This window comes from Setaria italica, chromosome V (genome assembly GCF_000263155.2).
Source record: "Setaria italica strain Yugu1 chromosome V, Setaria_italica_v2.0, whole genome shotgun sequence".
Classification (NCBI taxonomy): Eukaryota; Viridiplantae; Streptophyta; class Magnoliopsida; order Poales; family Poaceae; genus Setaria; species Setaria italica.
The window spans coordinates 33,256,789-33,274,337 of record NC_028454.1 but is presented as its reverse complement, the minus strand read 5'-3'; the positions used below and the strand labels follow the sequence as shown (position 1 = coordinate 33,274,337).

At 45.0% G+C, this 17,549-nt stretch overlaps 2 protein-coding genes across 2 annotated transcripts; both read right to left on the bottom strand.

Moving 5' to 3' along the window:
- Positions 1 to 1,662: 1,662 nt before the first annotated feature.
- LOC101780832 (transcription initiation factor TFIID subunit 11) lies at positions 1,663 to 4,244 on the bottom strand. The gene is made up of 4 exons (XM_004969487.3): positions 3,830 to 4,244; positions 3,128 to 3,215; positions 2,494 to 2,593; positions 1,663 to 2,107 (listed from the first exon to the last, which is right to left on the bottom strand). Exons 1-4 carry the CDS (start codon positions 4,135 to 4,137, stop codon positions 1,980 to 1,982), a joined length of 624 nt encoding a protein of 207 aa, XP_004969544.1. The 5' UTR covers positions 4,138 to 4,244; the 3' UTR covers positions 1,663 to 1,979.
- An 8,648-nt stretch (positions 4,245 to 12,892) lies between these two features.
- LOC101780425 (probable purine permease 4) lies at positions 12,893 to 14,581 on the bottom strand. Its single transcript, XM_004969486.3, has one exon. It carries the CDS (start codon positions 14,492 to 14,494, stop codon positions 13,313 to 13,315), a length of 1,182 nt encoding a protein of 393 aa, XP_004969543.1. The 5' UTR covers positions 14,495 to 14,581; the 3' UTR covers positions 12,893 to 13,312.
- Positions 14,582 to 17,549: the final 2,968 nt, after the last annotated feature.

The following is a 17,549-nucleotide window of genomic DNA, read 5'->3' as shown; positions in this document are numbered from 1 at the left end:
GTTTTGTGGGGTTTTGCCACCGTTGCATGCCACGTTGGCATGGACCCACTTGTCAAGCGTGGTATTTTTTACCTTCCTCCTCCAACAAATCCCCCGGACCCCGGTCGACCGGTCGTCGAGCTTCACGCGGCTGCGGCCGCCGGGCTCCTCGCGCTGCCCGTCCACGTGACCACGTCCCGGCCGCCATCCCCACCCATGGCCGCGTGGTCGTGGCTCAAGGGGCTCGAGTCGATGCAGGCAAAAAGGGGTCGATGGGAAGGCGCGCAAGCGATGAGGCAGCACGAATCTTGCGGGCGAGTGGGACAGAGCAAGTAGGAGGCGCGCTTGAAGGGACATCGATGCAGGCGAGGCGCGCGACCGAGGATCCCGGGCCACCGAGAGGGGGGGCGTCAATAGCGGCGGCAGCAAGCACAACCGTGAGGGAAGCTATCATCTGAATCAATGGCCGTGGTAAGCTCATGCCGAGAAGATCCTCGAGCAGCGGAAATGCAAGGGCAATGGAAGACACGGGCTTGGCCAGCGCGGCACTCTCGTCGCCGCGGGCGCGAGCTCCTGCTCCACCGTGAGTCTTGCCGCCATTGCAAGCTGCGGCCAGCGGCCGTGCCGCAAGTTTTGCCCCTGTTGCTGTGTGGACGGACAGTGTGGAGAGCGACTCGCCAGGCGGCGCGAACAGGGGGCGCAGGGAGTCGAGCGGCCAGGGGCGCGTATGTATGCGGGGAGTCGGGCGGCCAGGGGCGCGAGGAGCCGAGCGACGCAGGTGAAGTTGAGGGTAGAAGAAAGATATGACAAGTGGCTCATGCCAGCATGGCATGCCACGGTGGCAAAACTGCCTAAAAACCACCTCAAAACCACCCCAGGAGTCATTTGAATGGTATTGTATAATTCAAAGTCTACAAAACTCGGTTTTATAGTTTATTTAGGGGTGAAGTAATCATCTTACAATAGGTTAGGGATCATATAGACTTTTTCAACACATGAATAATTGAATTTTGCAATGTATACATAAAATTTGGTTCAATTTGGTTAGAACCAATTTGTGCTAATTAATCTTGCAAAGCTTCCGCTTTCATGCTTACATAGGATCCATGAAAAGAACACCTCGTGAGCAATAAACTCCAATAAGGAGCTATTTTCATTCCGCATATCCCTTTTCCCGTATTATTGACCTGTTTGGTACAACAACGGGGAGAAGCGTTTTTCAAATAAGCTGCACTAATATGGGAAAAGCGCTTCTCTGAAAAGCGGGTCTAGCCCAACTTCTACGTTCTAGCCCAACTTCTACGTTTTAGTACAAATGGGAGCGGTGGGGAGAAGCGCGGTCATTCTACGTTTTAGTACAAATGGGAGCGGTGGGGAGAAGCGCGGTCAGGAGAAGCTGAAAAAAAACCGTAAGCATGATTTAAACTGTTCCAAATAGTACCATCGACTGACTTACCAGATCAATGTTTGGGATTCAAACCAAAAGTCATGTTGGGGAGTCCTTCGCAGCAAAGTATAACTCTTAACCCGATTTTTTTTCAGGGAGCTAGAGAAAAGAATTGCATTTCAAATTGAGGTGAAACAGGGCGCAAAGCAGCGTTAAAAGGGCAATGAAATGCTAACACCCGATCTCCATGACCTTTTAGGCATATATCAATAACAGATCGAATGCAAGAAGCTGAATTCAAGGCTCGTCATAGTTGCCAATACAATGCATTTGCAGCAAGCCAAACCTGTACTTCTTTTTGGAACACAAACATGTTTGACATTTAAATGTACCCAAATGGAACGTGCAAATCAGATTTGCTCGATAGTCAAGATACAGTACACTTGGTTAATAGTCCTAGATTTTACTTTATACACAGCACTTTTCCCCCAAGATATGTAAGATGATACTTGCAGATACAAGGGAAATGCATGGCCATTGTTCCACATCATACTTTCATGTTTCAGAAAGACCCACCTCACTCCTGATTGATGTCAACAGATATGCTTGAATTCTAACGGAAGAGCCTAGGAACAGATCGTCGTGGTATCTTCCCTTCAAGCTTCAGTCTTCTGTATGCTTCCCTGATGTGGCAAGGCCTAATGGGTCCAGAATCCTTCCTTTCAGTCATCACTATCCTGGCTGCAATACACAATCAAATTGTACAGGAAAAAAAGGAATCAAGAAAGCCATCCTGACAATTTTGGGTGAAAAGAACATTTGCTCAATACTTTATTAACATAGTGAGCCATACTTGAACATTCTGCTAGTCAAGAATAGGTGTTTCACATCACATAATATAAGTGAGCTGGAAAGCAAAATGGACCTCTGGACAGGGGCAACTACAGAAGCCAAACTAAAACATAAAATTGTGCTAGTCGATATTATGGAATATTCAATTGTGCTATAACATAAAATTGGACACTGTGGTTGTCATGCTCAGACACAAGTACTTTATTCAATTCATTAATGTTATAGCAGGTTTTTCAACAGAAATAAAGTAATCAACACGACTATTCTGAACTTGCCTGTTTCAATTAGCTCACCAACAAACATTTTTGCTATCCCTGATACCACAATTGACGTAGGGATAGAAATCTTTTGGCTTCCAGTGATGCTTGTCAATAGCTGCAAGTAAACACAATAATTGATCAACTCTGCAAACATGGCCACAGACTGATTTGAGTAACTGGATAGCAAACACATGATATAACAGGATCAGAGTCAGTTATCATCCTGCCGATTAGCTGGTATGATATTTAAGCTCTTATATATTTCAAGAGGAGTACAACATGACGAAGAAATCAAGTTTCCAAACTAAGAAGAAATCGACTTACCAAACCAGAAAACAATAAGGAAGAAATCAAGTATCCATGCATTTTGAGAAAATAAAAGCTCAAGATATGTCCATCTCGGTATGCTTCATACAAGGCATGCAGCAAAGTAATTCTCCCAACGGAAGTGAAAAAGAAGACAGTCGCTTTAGCAAACAGCATTCATGAGATTTAAGGTACCACAGGATGATACTACGATTAACAGTGCATTCAAGACGATAAAATGCTCTATATGCATATGTTCATTTACAAATCCAAACATTGAGGTGTATTGGGGGGTAAACATGCAAGATACAGATCATTCAATTTATATGATTTTTGGTCATACCCTTTTCATGTTTGATTTCTGAAATCCTGATCTTCGGAATGACTCGTAACGGTTCATCTGCTGTTCCGTAAATTGTGACAGTATAGCACTGACAAAATCAGACAGTTAGAATGCAGACATGATTTCTTAACATAGATACATAATTTTGTATCCATGACGAAATATAAATCCTTTTCTATCTACTACAGAGAAATATAAATCCCAAGTAACAAGTATTGAAGAAAACTTTCTTTCTAAATTACAAATTATCACTGAAACGAGCCTATTGTTGAACACTAACTACTACACTAAAGAAAAGAGCAAACAATGCTAAACACTAATATTGCCCCCGTAACAGGATTCAATTGGCAGATGCTAGTTTTGTTATGCATAGTTGGTCTGTGTGCGGTTAACTAGAGTAAGGATTCACCTACTTGCTGATCCACAAGCAAACATATAAGAATGCAATAGGATAACGGAGAATCAACGAATTTGTAACACCAATAAGCCAAGTACCCAATTACTTGGTTTCTACTTATAAATGATCTCCACATGGTGAAAATAGCAGAATTAGGGTTCGCTGGCTTGCAGTTGCCCAATCGCATATCTACTACTCAAAGAATTACTAGGAATACGAAGAACCAACGAATTTCTACCGCTAACAAGGCAATGGAATTTACTAGATACGAATAATGAACGGGCAAGGCATAATCAGGCACGAACTTCATCTTGGCGAGCTTGTCGGGGTCGCCGGTGCTGGTGGGAAGCTTCTCGAGGTCGACCTCCATCTGGTCCTCCTCGTCGTCTTCATCCTCCTGCTGCTCCCTCTGGACCCGGCCCTTGGCCTTGGCGGCGGCCGCGGCGAGCGCCGCCGGGGCCGACGCCTGCCGCGGTGGCGGGGCGCGCGGGCCGCCGTCGTAGTCCTCGGGGTCGTCCGCGGGTCCCGCGGCGCCGGCTTCCTCCTCCTGCGGCGCCGGCGACTCCGGCGGCGAGTCCTGCTCCTCGACGGCCGCCTCGAAGGGGTCCTTCATGGTGGGGACGCGCGGCGGTGGCGGTGGATGGGCGTGATGAGTCCGATGCGAGAGGCCGGAGCACGGATGGAGAGAAGAAAGAAGAGGGGGGAAGGGGGGATTGGATCGGAAGCAGTCTGCACTCTCTTTATTTGGGGTCGGTTGCTTGGGCTTTGGTTTCTCGGCTGGGTCGGGCATTTTCTTACGGGGCCTTGTGGGGACGATACGCCGAGTGGGTTGGGCTGAGCTGGGAAGCTCGGGGAACGACGCGGCGCCAAGTGGGCTAACGTGCGTAACTATGGGCCGGATCTCTTGTGAGAGGAGGTTTGAGCGAGAGAGAGGGTTTTGTTTGGTGGCTAACCCATGAGGCTTCATGTCAACTCGAGCCTCGTCAGACCACGACGATTAGTCGACAGTGCGCGTCCTCTAACCACAGCTGCAACATCTGCAATCCATTCTAGTTCGTAGCTTCATAACGCAATGATGATGTTTTTATAGTGTACGGTAAATGGTAATCGATAACCACATCCTCATGCTAAGGAAAGTGCGAGCCATCTATCTTTCCTCGTGCTATCCACTATCCTCCGTGTTAAAAACAGCTTATTCCTTTCAGGTCGTGTTCGACAATATGATTTGGCTTTTCTTTCCACCGCGCGTAATGCAAGTGCAATTGCACCGGACAGGAATTTAGGATAGGATTTGCCCCCAGCGCTTTCGTACAATTCGTATCACATGTAGTGGCTGCTTTGTTAACTTAATAACCTAATGGCGCAGCAGCATAGGATTCCCGCTCGCTCATCTTTGACCTCCTCTTTCCATCGCCAAGCTAATCGCGACTAGTTTATTCAGATGCAACAGCAGCGGATCACATATTTTAGGGCCCCAAATTAGGTGCCATCTGCAGACGACAGAAGAGTCCTTTTTGGTGTCATCGATCGTGTTCGCCTCGATCTCTTCCCGTCCTCGTCGACGACAGAGAGCTAGCAAGCGAGTGAATATTCGGCAGCTGCTTCTCTGACCAACTCCCGGCGCCATGATTGCTGCTCTTATTCCTCCAATCGGCTGCATGCGCTCGTCTCGCTTTCGCGGAAAAGAGATGCCCGCCCAGTTGCTCTGCTCTTTTGTTTGTTTTTGCGCAATTAGACCTTGACAGAGCGCGAGCATCATTGACAGCGAGTAATGCGCCAGTATTATACGCCATAGAGGCGTCGACTAGAGGAGACCGTATCTGCTGCCCGGGGATCGTATCGGTAGTACCAGCAAGAGCCGGAGCAGAAGGGGGTTTGTTTGGCTTCGTCTGGCCGGTGATGTGTCGAGCTCTCGCTCGCGCTGATGCTACGAGGGCGACACGGGGAGATGGATCGGAATAATCGGATAGATGCATGGCTTGACCCCAAGCGATGATGTCGTCTCGGGTACCTGGCTCGTCTAGGGCATGTGGGATGGGATGCGTCTGGAAACCCTCCTCTTTCGGGCCGTAGAGACAGGTTTTGTTTGATGAGGCTTTCGTTCTTGCTCGTTGTGGTGCAATTCCGCTGGCTTTTAGTTTCTTTTTCCCTTGTGCGATTCCCACGACAACCATCGAGCATTGCCGTGTGTATAAACCTTTTCCCCTTGTGCGATTCTAGTGGCCATTATGGGGCAATGGTGATAGAGTTATTTGTGTAGGCTGTATAGCCTACTTTAATTTGTGCTATGTCGATCTACACATGCAATTTTCAGGTGTGTATATATATTATTTGGAGCATATTTTGGCTACATATAACATATAATCATGTTCATCTAACCCAACTGTTTATTAGAGAGATTCCAGGGGAAAGATAAAGAATGACATGGAACATGTGCTTAGTGCTAACCATGGTCCGTGTAAGTGCAACGACAGCTGGCTCAATTAGTAGCCATTGCTTCATCTTTTTCGCCACAGCTGGGTAAAACAACAAATCTCTACAAAAAGTCAAAAATAGACATGAATAAATTGACTAAATTAAGAATGACGTCGTTGTAGTTCATTCTAGAGACTACTAGATAATTAACTAGATGTTACCTTTCAGTAAAGAGTAGTACTCCATCGGTCACATATACTTTTGACAACGACGTGGCCTATGAAATTTAGCTTTGACCACTATTTTCAGTACTGAAAATCTGTTTATAAAATCTTAAGCTTCTTATTATGGTACAATGAGAGCATATGTCAAGATAAGGAGTAGTAAATCTTTGAAAGCTACTAACGATGACCAGAGAATTTCGAAGGGTTGACCTGAACTTTGCTCTGGGTAGAAAGTTTGTGAGAGCATTTGCTAGGCTGTCAAAACTGAAAACTTGAGCCCTCCAATGCGCCTGGAGAATCGCCATTACTAAAAACGCCAAGTTGGCTGTTGGTCGACATGAGCATCCATTATTGTGCAAAAGCTAATTTAGGGAAGGTCGAGAATGTCGCTTTTAGCCTAGTTGACACTAAAATTACTGTGCCAATCTGTCCGGATATCGTATTGCATTGCCTAGTTGACACTTAAGATTTTTCAAACATTACTGCCACTTGCATCGGCCCCATGCATTATCCAAATTAAGAAGCGGCAGAAGCATCCAATCGTCATACCAGATTATATAGGTTCTTCTTGTTTGTCTCCTTTTTTGGCTGATCTATCTGGCGTGTGCAATTAGTGAGCTTGCATATGGACGATCAAGTTTGGTTAGCAGTGCAGGAAGGGTCTCTAGACGATTAGTCCTAGAATAAGCTTAGGCAGCAGGTGAGGTCTCGAGCGACGACGATGCTCACCACGGTGGTGGTTGGACGACGGCGAAATTTTAATGGGATGTGGCGCTGTCATTGCGTGCGACGGCCGGCCCTATCGATCAGCGGGAAATTGCGCGCGGGTGATCGATCGATCGATTCACCATTAAGTTTCAGCTAGCTCATCGCCGCGTCATCCTGCACTAGAAATATCAGGGCTGCTGATGAGCCAATAATGTCATCATCAGAGTTGTTGTTTGTGTGCACTACTGTGCCTGTCTGCGTAGGCTAATAAGGCATATCGTCAGGATCTTGCTTGCAGGGGTTGCTCTTTTTTGTGTGCATGGTTGTGCAGCTTAGGTTTATATAACCTGCATTTCTGAGATTTCTTTCAATTCTGAGGCCACATTGCAGACTGCAGTATACAGTTGGTTAGACTTGATTAATAAGCCTACCAGATTAATGAGCATACAAGCTTATTGAACATTCATGCTAGGAAAACAAAACCTGAAGCTAGCTGCATGGGCACCCTTTTAAGCACTAATGATATATGAGAACCAAAACTACATGTTATGCCTGATGGAGAATAGGAGATCATATGATTCCACCTACAAAGAGAAAATAGGTGAAGGTCACTCTCTTGTAGGCTTTTTTTTTCCTTTCGCCCCTAGATTTCCTTCAGAAAACATTTGTAAGTTCTATAGATTTGTGGACTATGGCATACATACTAATTCTTAAAAGTTATGCTTCATACCAAATTACCATTCGTCAAATTGACCTGTACAGCATGATGCAAAAGACATGATACATACTGACAATCACTTAAATAAGCATATTGTCGGGTACTTGTAAGAAAAAAAATTGAACGCATTATCCCTAAGCTCTATAATGAGCAGAACGACATTGCCTTCCGTACGTATTTATCTGGGCTTCACCATATCATATGGTTGACTTGCTTGGTAGGTTAAGATCCATCCAACTGCTATGGAATTCAAGAGATTCGACAGCGATGAGAGGACGAAGATGGCAACACATGGAGGTCACGATCTGCTCTCAAGTCATACAAAGGAGAAAAGAGAGAGGTAAAATTATAGTAGCTAGGCACGTCAATATATATGGATAGGGGTGAAAATGGTGATGAAAATTCTCAGTTGATTGAGGATTGAATCCAATGAGAGAAGAAATAGAAGAGAAAATCACTGGAAATGATGACAACAGAATCAGAAAACTCCTTTTGATCAGAATGTATGCATACAGTACCATATTTACTTGGAACTTTTCTAATTTTTTGGTAAAGTATTAATTACCAAGGCCTATATGCGAGTCATACAACCCTGCAATAGTTTTAATTTTGTTTCCAACTCTGAGCCTATGAGGAAAAATATGGTCTAGGAAATGATTCCCAACGTTGGTTTCGATACCCACATAAGAGGCATTTATAGATAGGGTTTTGATACCCACATAAGAGGCATTTGAGGAGGTAGTAGAACTAAACCTGAATTTTTCAGCTTCAAATTCTGAATGATAAGAATATTCCAGACGAATAAGTGCATTCCCTTTTTTGAAAAGTTTCCACTGAATTTTGGTCAGAACCAACTCACCAAAGTCATTAATTTATCTTTTCTTCTTCTTCAGGGCAGTATGAGGTTGATGGTTCATTGGTTTGTATAACCATTTGTAGAGTAGACAACATATCTATATAGCCAGAGATAATGGCAAGCAATGAGCCTGCAGCTAGCTTAGCTATAGCTACACATTTTGCTTTCAGTCTTCCACTCCAACGTGTGTGCACTATTCAGGAACAGGAGGATAAGTGCTGACTAGTGCCACAAGCACGCGTGTGCTGCGGCTCTTTCTCTATGTACGCGAAAACAACTAGTAGCTTTCTCACGATGGATAACTACCACCGAGCTCTTCTCGCGTATCAAACATTGACAAATCTGCGTAAGGCTGCCGCTTGGCTGCTTAAAGTAAACTCTTTTTTTTTTTGCGAGGGACTACTTAAAGTAAAATTACGGATAAAGAATGACTAATAACTAGAGGTCAGAGAATATCCTCAACAAATTAAGTTACTTTTGACTGATCAGGAATCACCAAGAAGAAGAAGAAGAAGAACTCTAATAATGACAAGGCATACACATGAGACGACAAACATTGGCAGGCTCCAACTGCCCAGTATACGCAGCATGCCCTGAGTGGCGGTGTGGCTAGCTTTCTTCTTTCTTGGGCAACATGAGTGTGCATAGTCAAAATGTTCTCACAAATTGCCATCTTTTTGCCCTGACTAGGCCAGCCACCAATCAGCTCAAGAGCATCCCCTTAATTTGTCAATGCCATATAAGACCTGGTGCTGGCCCCTCCACTATCTATGTGCCCAAGTGTTCCTTATCAGAATAATTGTCATCTCCCTCGTGCGTGCGTGCGTGCGTGCGTGCGTGCGTGCGTGTGTGTGTGTGTGTGTGTGTGTGTGTGTGTGTGTGTGTGAGAGAGAGAGAGAGAGAGAGAGAGAGAGAGAGAGAGAGAGAGATTACAGACAGAGAGAGAGATTACAGAGATTACACGCTGAAATGCATAGTGAGTCAGCCTTTTTTGACATACGGAGGCTGTCCATTTCTGCATATTCTGAAGACGTCGCCTCTAGGCCTGCCTTTTGTACCTGTTTCATGGCTTTTGCGGCACGTACTGCGTCGGAATAATCATTGTCCCCTAGCCGTATAGTATGTGGGCAAACACATCATTCGATTAGTATTTACCTAAACGCTAAGCAGTCAGTCACAAATCGTTTAGCTATTTATTTAGGCTAAAAGCTATATTTAAAATGGTTGAATGACCGATTAAATGAACACAACTATATATCCATCGTGTAGTATTTAAATGGCATTTAAACGGGCTTAACAGTCATTTAGGGCGAACCATGCATAATATCAAATTCGTAGCAAAATCAACTGAACAGGTCATGCCTCAATGCTTTTGCCCTAGTAACAGAAGTTAAGAAGCCGCAAGCAATTTTGTTAATTAACTTTGTAATGAGCTAATGTACTTCATATATATTTGAAAGGTGCGCTGTTTTATTTGTTTATGAAGATTAGATCCATACAAAACATGGAGAATAAAGCTCTTTGACCAAGTACTTGCTCACCACACACACATTCAATTTCTTTTAGATTTCTGAGAATCCTATATATGTGAAAAATCGGCATCAGAATAAATTTTTAGAAACATTAAATTACATGCAAATTTGGAGGCTATATGTCCATTCGGGTTTGCCTCAATATATACGTATACTCATTGATGAAGGGCATTAATCTTAGATCATGGCAACATATACATATGGATGGGCATCACTACATTTATGTCAAGGAAACACTAATGTTCTATGCAAAAGATCTTCCGGCGAGAGAACGGCTTAATTAATAATGGTGGGGACATGGTACTAAGGTCAACCTTGAAAGTGTATAAAGGTAGAGCACATCAATCTTCAAATATTCTAGAAGATCTTTAAAAGGATGGTTTTACCTGAACAATTAGGTATGGTTAATGTCGTGTGATCATGCTAAACCCATATTTTCTTTAAATAATGCACTTACTCTATGCATCTATAGTGGTTTCAGTTAATCTACGCCGTAATAGATCCAGACACGCTAGAATAAATGGTATAGATTTTTATTCATTTCTATTTCACTCCCAATAATCAAAGAACTTCTATCATACTAATAAAAGGTCTTGAATTCCATATATAAACATGTAAATAAAAGTTTTGTTACAAAAGCAGATAATAAGAGAGCAGAACAGGGTCTTTTCCCATTATTTCAATTCACACTTCAGTCTTCTTGAATGACAATGTTTTGTACTTGGTTATACATCTCAAATTATATTATTGTGAAATTAGTTGTCAGTGTGATTTGGTTAGATGAGGTTCAAGTATCCAGTCAACATGGGTGCTTGCATTTACGGCTAATTATTCTTTTAGTGGTATGAGATGTGCTTGCTTAATGGTGAAGCACCTATACGTGACTCCAACAATCTCAGATCTATCGGCCCTGTCTCTAGAAGCATTCATAGGGACAGGATGAATGTATGTGTACTATGTTTTGGAAGAAAAAAAAAGAATAGGTAGTCAAGTAAGTATGCAAATCCCACACCCAAAAGAAAAGAAAAGGAAAGTTGATTCACAATGGTCGGTTGTTGCTCTATGTTAGATTGATGTTCAATTGATGGCTTATAGTTTATTCTCACCTTGGCTTAGAGATTTGGAAGGACTAATTATCCGTAGTGTGGGGAGTACTTGGTGTATTCATTTATCTCCAAGTTCACCGAGTTACGCAAAAAGTCGAGTGACACGGAAATGGAACCTCAACTTATAATCTTATATCGTTACAAACATAAACAAAAATGATGTTCTTTATTCATGAATTTGCATGTCATACCTCTCTATGCTCTTTCCATTTCTTTCTACTTTCTCATTGTTGTCTTGCAAGTCACCTCTTCTTTGAAATTTTACTCTTCTATCTTGAGACTACGCTCACAAGGAAATGCCCCATCCATCGTACTTTTAATTAGCTAGACAGTACACCTCCTCAGAATGCAAAAGGCTGCAACCTTTTAGTTCGCAGTAGGGTTTGGCAAAGTTGGTGTTCCTTTTTTTTTATGGGTGACCTTCCTAGGTAGTGTACCTCCTAGAACCCCTAGTGTATCCTTAGTTCAGCACTAGGAGTCTATCTTCGCACGAAGATAAAAAAAAAGTTCAACAATTATAGTACTATTATGCACCCACTTTTGCTGTAGAAGTTTGTGCCATTATAACTGCTAGAGATTTGTTTATAACACTGCCGCCGCTCCAAGTTGATTAGTACAAAAATGATGAACAAACATCATAACCACCAAGCTAACTTCCCACCTACATTACACATCATTCTCGCTCAGCTCAACATTTTTCTTTCTAACAAAAGCCACACATCTCTCCTTTGCCACAAGTAGCTAAGCACTACTTTCGCTAGATCAAATTGTTTTCTCCCTTCATGTCAACTTAGCTAAGCAACGCACAATACCTTGTTTTTATTAGTGTGTAAACGTACACCATGATCACTAAATCAAGTTCAGTTCCTATTATAATGCATTGCCGTTCTGCTGCGGCCGTAACATCATTCATAGGCTAATGTCAACTTCACTTGATGCCCCCTTTCTCTCTCTTTTAGTGTTGCTTCTGCTTTTCCATTTCACGAATGCCTCGAGGCATCCTCAAACCCAATAACTCAAATCATGATTGGCCGAGTGAGTAAAGTATTAACTGTATGGCCACTATATAGTCCACCTTCATTTGTGTGGACTTAAATCTCTGAAGACGATTATTATTCCCCTCAGAGAAAAACAGCTTGCGCTCCCATCCTTTTCTTCGCCCCCATTTTCTAATGTGGAGTTGGACAACCAATAAGCCCTATATTTAACATTTGGATGTCATATGTGTAATCGATTCAATCCACTTTGGTGACCACCCAAATGATGACGATGTATACCTCAAAGAGTGATCCTCACTCTCATGTCAAGTGCAGCCATATATATATGTTTTATCGAAAAAGTATGGGTGAAATTAAGCAGTCATGCGATATTGGCCTAGCAAGGTTAAATCATTTTTTTGGATTTGCTGATGTGTAATTATTGTGCAAGTATTGATTTCTAAGCGCTAAAATTAGAAGGTTCCTAAAAGTAAAACAATGAACACATCAACTTCCAAATTACACTTTGCGATGTCGATGGTTCATATCACAAATCACATATACGGGCCACAAGGGATTACATTTCAAAAGGTTATTTGAACAAATAATATTTTAGATATAATAGTTGGTAGGGTAACATCGTTCCAATAGCAGTGAACAATCATTTGGGCGTCCACAAAAATGACCAAACAGTGCATAGGTATAAACTACTGTTGTGCTATAAAAATTAAACTATCCACTTGCACAAGTACACAACATTAGACCGAGTAATAGTTGTACTTCTTCTAGCTCTACTACTTATGCATCTAGAAATTAAAAGGTGGAATTTCCAAGAAAGTAACTGTTCAATTCATTAGGTTGATCACTGATCTATTATGCACTTACGCTACATCACAGGAGCAGTACGTACTTGTAACATTTCTATATAACCTACTGCTCCATCCATCCACCATCTGTCCACAGTGTTACACTAAACCTTAAACCTTACAAGCAAGTAAGCACCAACACAAGTACACAACCACCACCAACCTTTCTCTCTCTCTCTCTCATGGACTGTTCAACACTATGTGGTATGTACACAGCATTTGTCTCTTGTGCATGTTGCATGCATTGTGCAACTAGCCAGACACAATTAATAAGTGGATGTGCCCTTCATGATCCTCCTCCCCCACAATATTCTCCTTCCCTTCACATTTCCATGTTTCATATACTATGTGCTCTAGTTAGAAATGAAAAAGGGCAGCGATCGAGCTCAAACGGTTTCAACGACTGCACCGCCGCCGCCGCCTCCTCCCACACCACCACCACTTGCATCGCTCTTGAGCACGCCGCCTCCGTCTCCGCTGGATGCGGCCGCCGCCACCTTGCCGTCGCCTTCCTGCGCCTTCTGCTGCGTCCTGTACTCACCGTACAGGTAGGATGAGAATCCCCAGACGCAGAGCACCGTGGCCACGGCCTTCTCCGACCCGAACGGGTCGCGGAACACGACCACGCCGCCGATCACGTTGGCCGTCAGCACGGCGGTCATGCACACGCCGCTGTGCAGCGACGACGTGAGGTACACCATACCCGCCGTGCCCATGAAGCAGGCCTGCCACGTCACCACCAGCGCGGCCAACACTACCCAGTACGCCGCCGGCGACAGGTCCCAGCGCGCCAGCTCCTCCCTCCACCCGCCGGCCGCGGCCAGCCCGGCCACCGCCAGCGCTGTCGCCGCGGCCTGCATGATCACCTGGACCTCCACCGCCATGCGGAACCCGCCAGACACGGCCCTGCGGTACACCAGCTCCATCACCGGCAAGTAGGCGGCGAAGAGCCCCGCAGCGCCGAGCGTGACCGCGAAGCCGACGAAGTACCTCGCCCTGCTCCCGCCGTCGGGGTGCTCGCCGGAGTCCGACGACCGGAGCGCGAGCAGCACGGAGCTAAGCGTGAGGAGCACGACGGCATTGAGGTTGGAGAAGGTGAGCGGGTGGCGCACGATGACGGCGGCGAGCACGAGCGTGAAGGCCAGCTGCGTGGACAGCAGCAGCGACGAGGTGGACACGGGCAGGTACGAGGAGCTGTAGGAGAAGAGGAGGTTGTTGACCCCCATGAGCACGCCGATGACGACGCACGCCGCCAGCAGCCGCCGCGTGAACCACGCGAACGGCCGGGGCTGCGCGGCGGGCCGGCCGGCGTAGACGGGCACCAGCAGGACCGGGAACCCGACCGACTGCACCAGCGTGGCAACCCACCGGTTGTGCCCGCCGTGCGCGAAGTAGTACCGGGACAGCAGGCTGGACGCCACCGAGCCGCCGAGCAGCGCGGCGTAGTTGGCGCACAGCAGCAGCAGCCGCCTCCGCCGCCGCCGCCTCGCCGCGCCATTGGCGGTGGCGTCCGACGACGGCACCGGCATGTCGTCGAGGAGCGGGGCCGGAGTGGTGGTGGTGGGCATTGGCGAGCGGAGTTGGTTGTGGGCGAGGCGAGGTGAGGTGAGGAGGGAAGCGGGGTGCGGTGGTGGGGAGTATTTAAGTGAGCTGAGTGCGGTGCGGGTGATTTGCGTGAGATTAGCTGCTCTCCTCTTTTTAAAGGGAAGGCGTTTCGACCTTTTTCGTGGGTGACGGGGGATCAAGCAAATAGTGGGAGCAGAATAAATGGGCCGGGGAGTCGCCTGTTTGGATGGGATTTAATTAAATTTCCTGGTGATATGTTTTGTTATTGCACTCAGCAAATTCGTATGCATCCTCACCAGCCTTCTTGCATGGTAGTGCTGGTGCACTAGATCATTGCAGCTAGTTCAAACCTCATAGTAGCTCAAGATGAATGATGGCATGGCAAATTGATCAGCATTCCACCAATGTCAAGGAGTATAGGTGATTATATTGTCACGATCTTAAATAATCTGAAGCTTTAGTTTTTGGCCCCTCAGCTTTACCGCGGACTTTCGCAATTATCTGTCAGGGAAACATATATATCGCATGGAACCACAAGTTCAGCAAAAACTTCAAACACCTCTTGATTTCGGCACGAAATGATCATTGACTTACTTTAAAAGAATGATATATAAGTGTTTTCTATTTATACCTACTGAAATTTAAATTAATATATGCTGAGAGTAACTAAGAGAAGAAATTTGACATATGATAAACCAAAAGTGGAAGGGTAGAGATGAAAAGGGCGCAAAGGTATGATTGACACTTCAAACTTTCTTTTCTGTTTTCTGCAGCATTTTTGTGCTTTGAGGTTAAATTGTTAAATGGTACTCTCAAGTCTTGTCATAAATTAAATGAGTGCCAGCTTTAGACATAAGCAAAGCCACCAACACATTACTTCGACCGCAAATCACTAAAAACAGAATATTTGTAAAACACAGAATATTTGTGATATTATTTTGAGGACAAATCTAACTGTAGAACCTTTAAAAGTTCGATAAAAGCGTTAATAAAAAGGAGATTGCTGGTCCGACTTTAAAAGCGTCGAATGCACGCAACTGAAAATATCACTCTGTGACTGGATGTATACTTCTCCGAAAACTATGTCTATTTTTTTCTTGGTATTTTCCATATTGATTTGCAAATCCAAAAGATTTTGTGAAGTTTCCACTCGATGTGCACCCAATGAGCTAGACTCATGGTTGCTACAATCACCTGCAAATGGGTTGTTGCTTTTGCTAGTCTTATCTATATAGGTATGTAGGGTTCAACTACTAGCATATCTATGGCTAGGTACATTGACACTCTTAGGGGGTGTTTGGATTTTTAGGACCTCCTAAAATTCATGTCACATCGAATATTCGGAGGCTAATTAGGAGGATTAAATATGAACTAATTATAAAACTAATTATACAGATGGAGGCTAATTCACGAGACGAATCTATTAAACCTAATTAATCAATCATTAGCACATGTTTACTGTAGCATCACATTGTCAAATCATGAACTAATTAGGCTTAATAGATTCGTCTCGCAAATTAATCTCCATCTGTGCAATTGGTTTTGTAATTAGTATATATTTAATACTCCTAATTAGTATCTAAACATTCGATGCGACAGCGCATAAATTTTGTAATACCATTAGGCACCCACTAGCTCAAAGGAAAATAGCAATCTTATTTACTTCATTGGAGAAAATTGCAAGGCCATGTCTCAAACTCGAGAATCCAAAAATGCACATGAAGAGCGTAAGAAATGCTCCATATATATGTTGTAGAACTGTTGGACCCATCATGTTCTTTATTCTTTCTGTAGAGACTGGTCCTTCTAAAAACTTGTGCACTGCTGCCCTGCTGGTAGCAAGAAGTGTCCGATCGAGAAGGTAGCATCCAGTTGCTGTAGATGACACGCGCGATCCCAGCTACCCGGTCACCCTCGTCGGCATTGTCAACCAACTTCCTCTAGTGAGGTAGTGCCACGGGATCCATTGACACACACGAGCGCAAACGGCCGCAGCAAAAGCGCATATGCAGAGGACGAGGAAGAGCAGGGTCAGAGGGCTCGTCGTCCCGTCCGGCTCCGAGGCCTCGACCGCGCGCGTGGCGCGGACGGAAAGGACACGGGATAACCATCCGCGGACACGGCCTCCTCGGTGAGGGAGTTTGCGACGCCGCGCGCGTGGTTTCTGCGCAGGGGCTCGTCACGAAACGATAAATATCGGGTGATCCTTATCCGCGTCCAGATACACTGGCCTGGACTGCTGCTGCACCGCTCGACGTCGTAGCTGCAGCCTGCAGGCTGTCGCGGCGTCGGCCTTCTCTCGTACACAGCACACGGATAGTTCTAAATACAAAGTGAACACCCATACGTATCTGATATGAAGATCATAACACAGAGGACGGTGTAATCTGCATGAAAATATAGGAACTAGTTGAGGATTAGGAAAATACTCGTTGCAATAAGAGTATAACTTCACTAGTCGTATTCGACTCGTATTCTTCTGACCAACCGACCTGTAACCCTGTCCAATGCAATATAAGGTGAGGCAGTGACCCCTCCAAATTAATCAATCCAACCAACATGCAGGATGCGGGTATTACGCAATCTAGCAGCTCGAACTTGTCTAAATCGTGTGTCTGCGTTTATCTTCGAGTTCCTGATCTCGACGAGCTCCACTAACTAAAACACTACCTCGGTCACCCTCTTGGTAGGTTGCCGAGTTTAAACACCGACAGCTGGCGCTTCGGCGAGGGAGTGAACTCGAAGGCACATGTCATTATCAAGCCAATCTCGCATTCGAAGCAGGCGCGATGTTCGTCTTCGGATCCTGGGTTTGCATCGCAGACGGCGCTGGAAATTTCCACCGTCACACCGTGTCGACCCCGAAGAAGAAGTAGCAAACCATGAAGCTCCAGCGCCAAGCTCTGGAGAACCTCGTCGAGAGTTTCGGCGAATTTTCAATTTCTGACCTAGTCAGAGGCTGGGGGGACGAGTCCGAGTTCAACTCGACTTTTTCCACCAGTCGGATTGACTTTCACGAGCCGGCACATAATCCATTGTGCGAGTCAGACAACCACC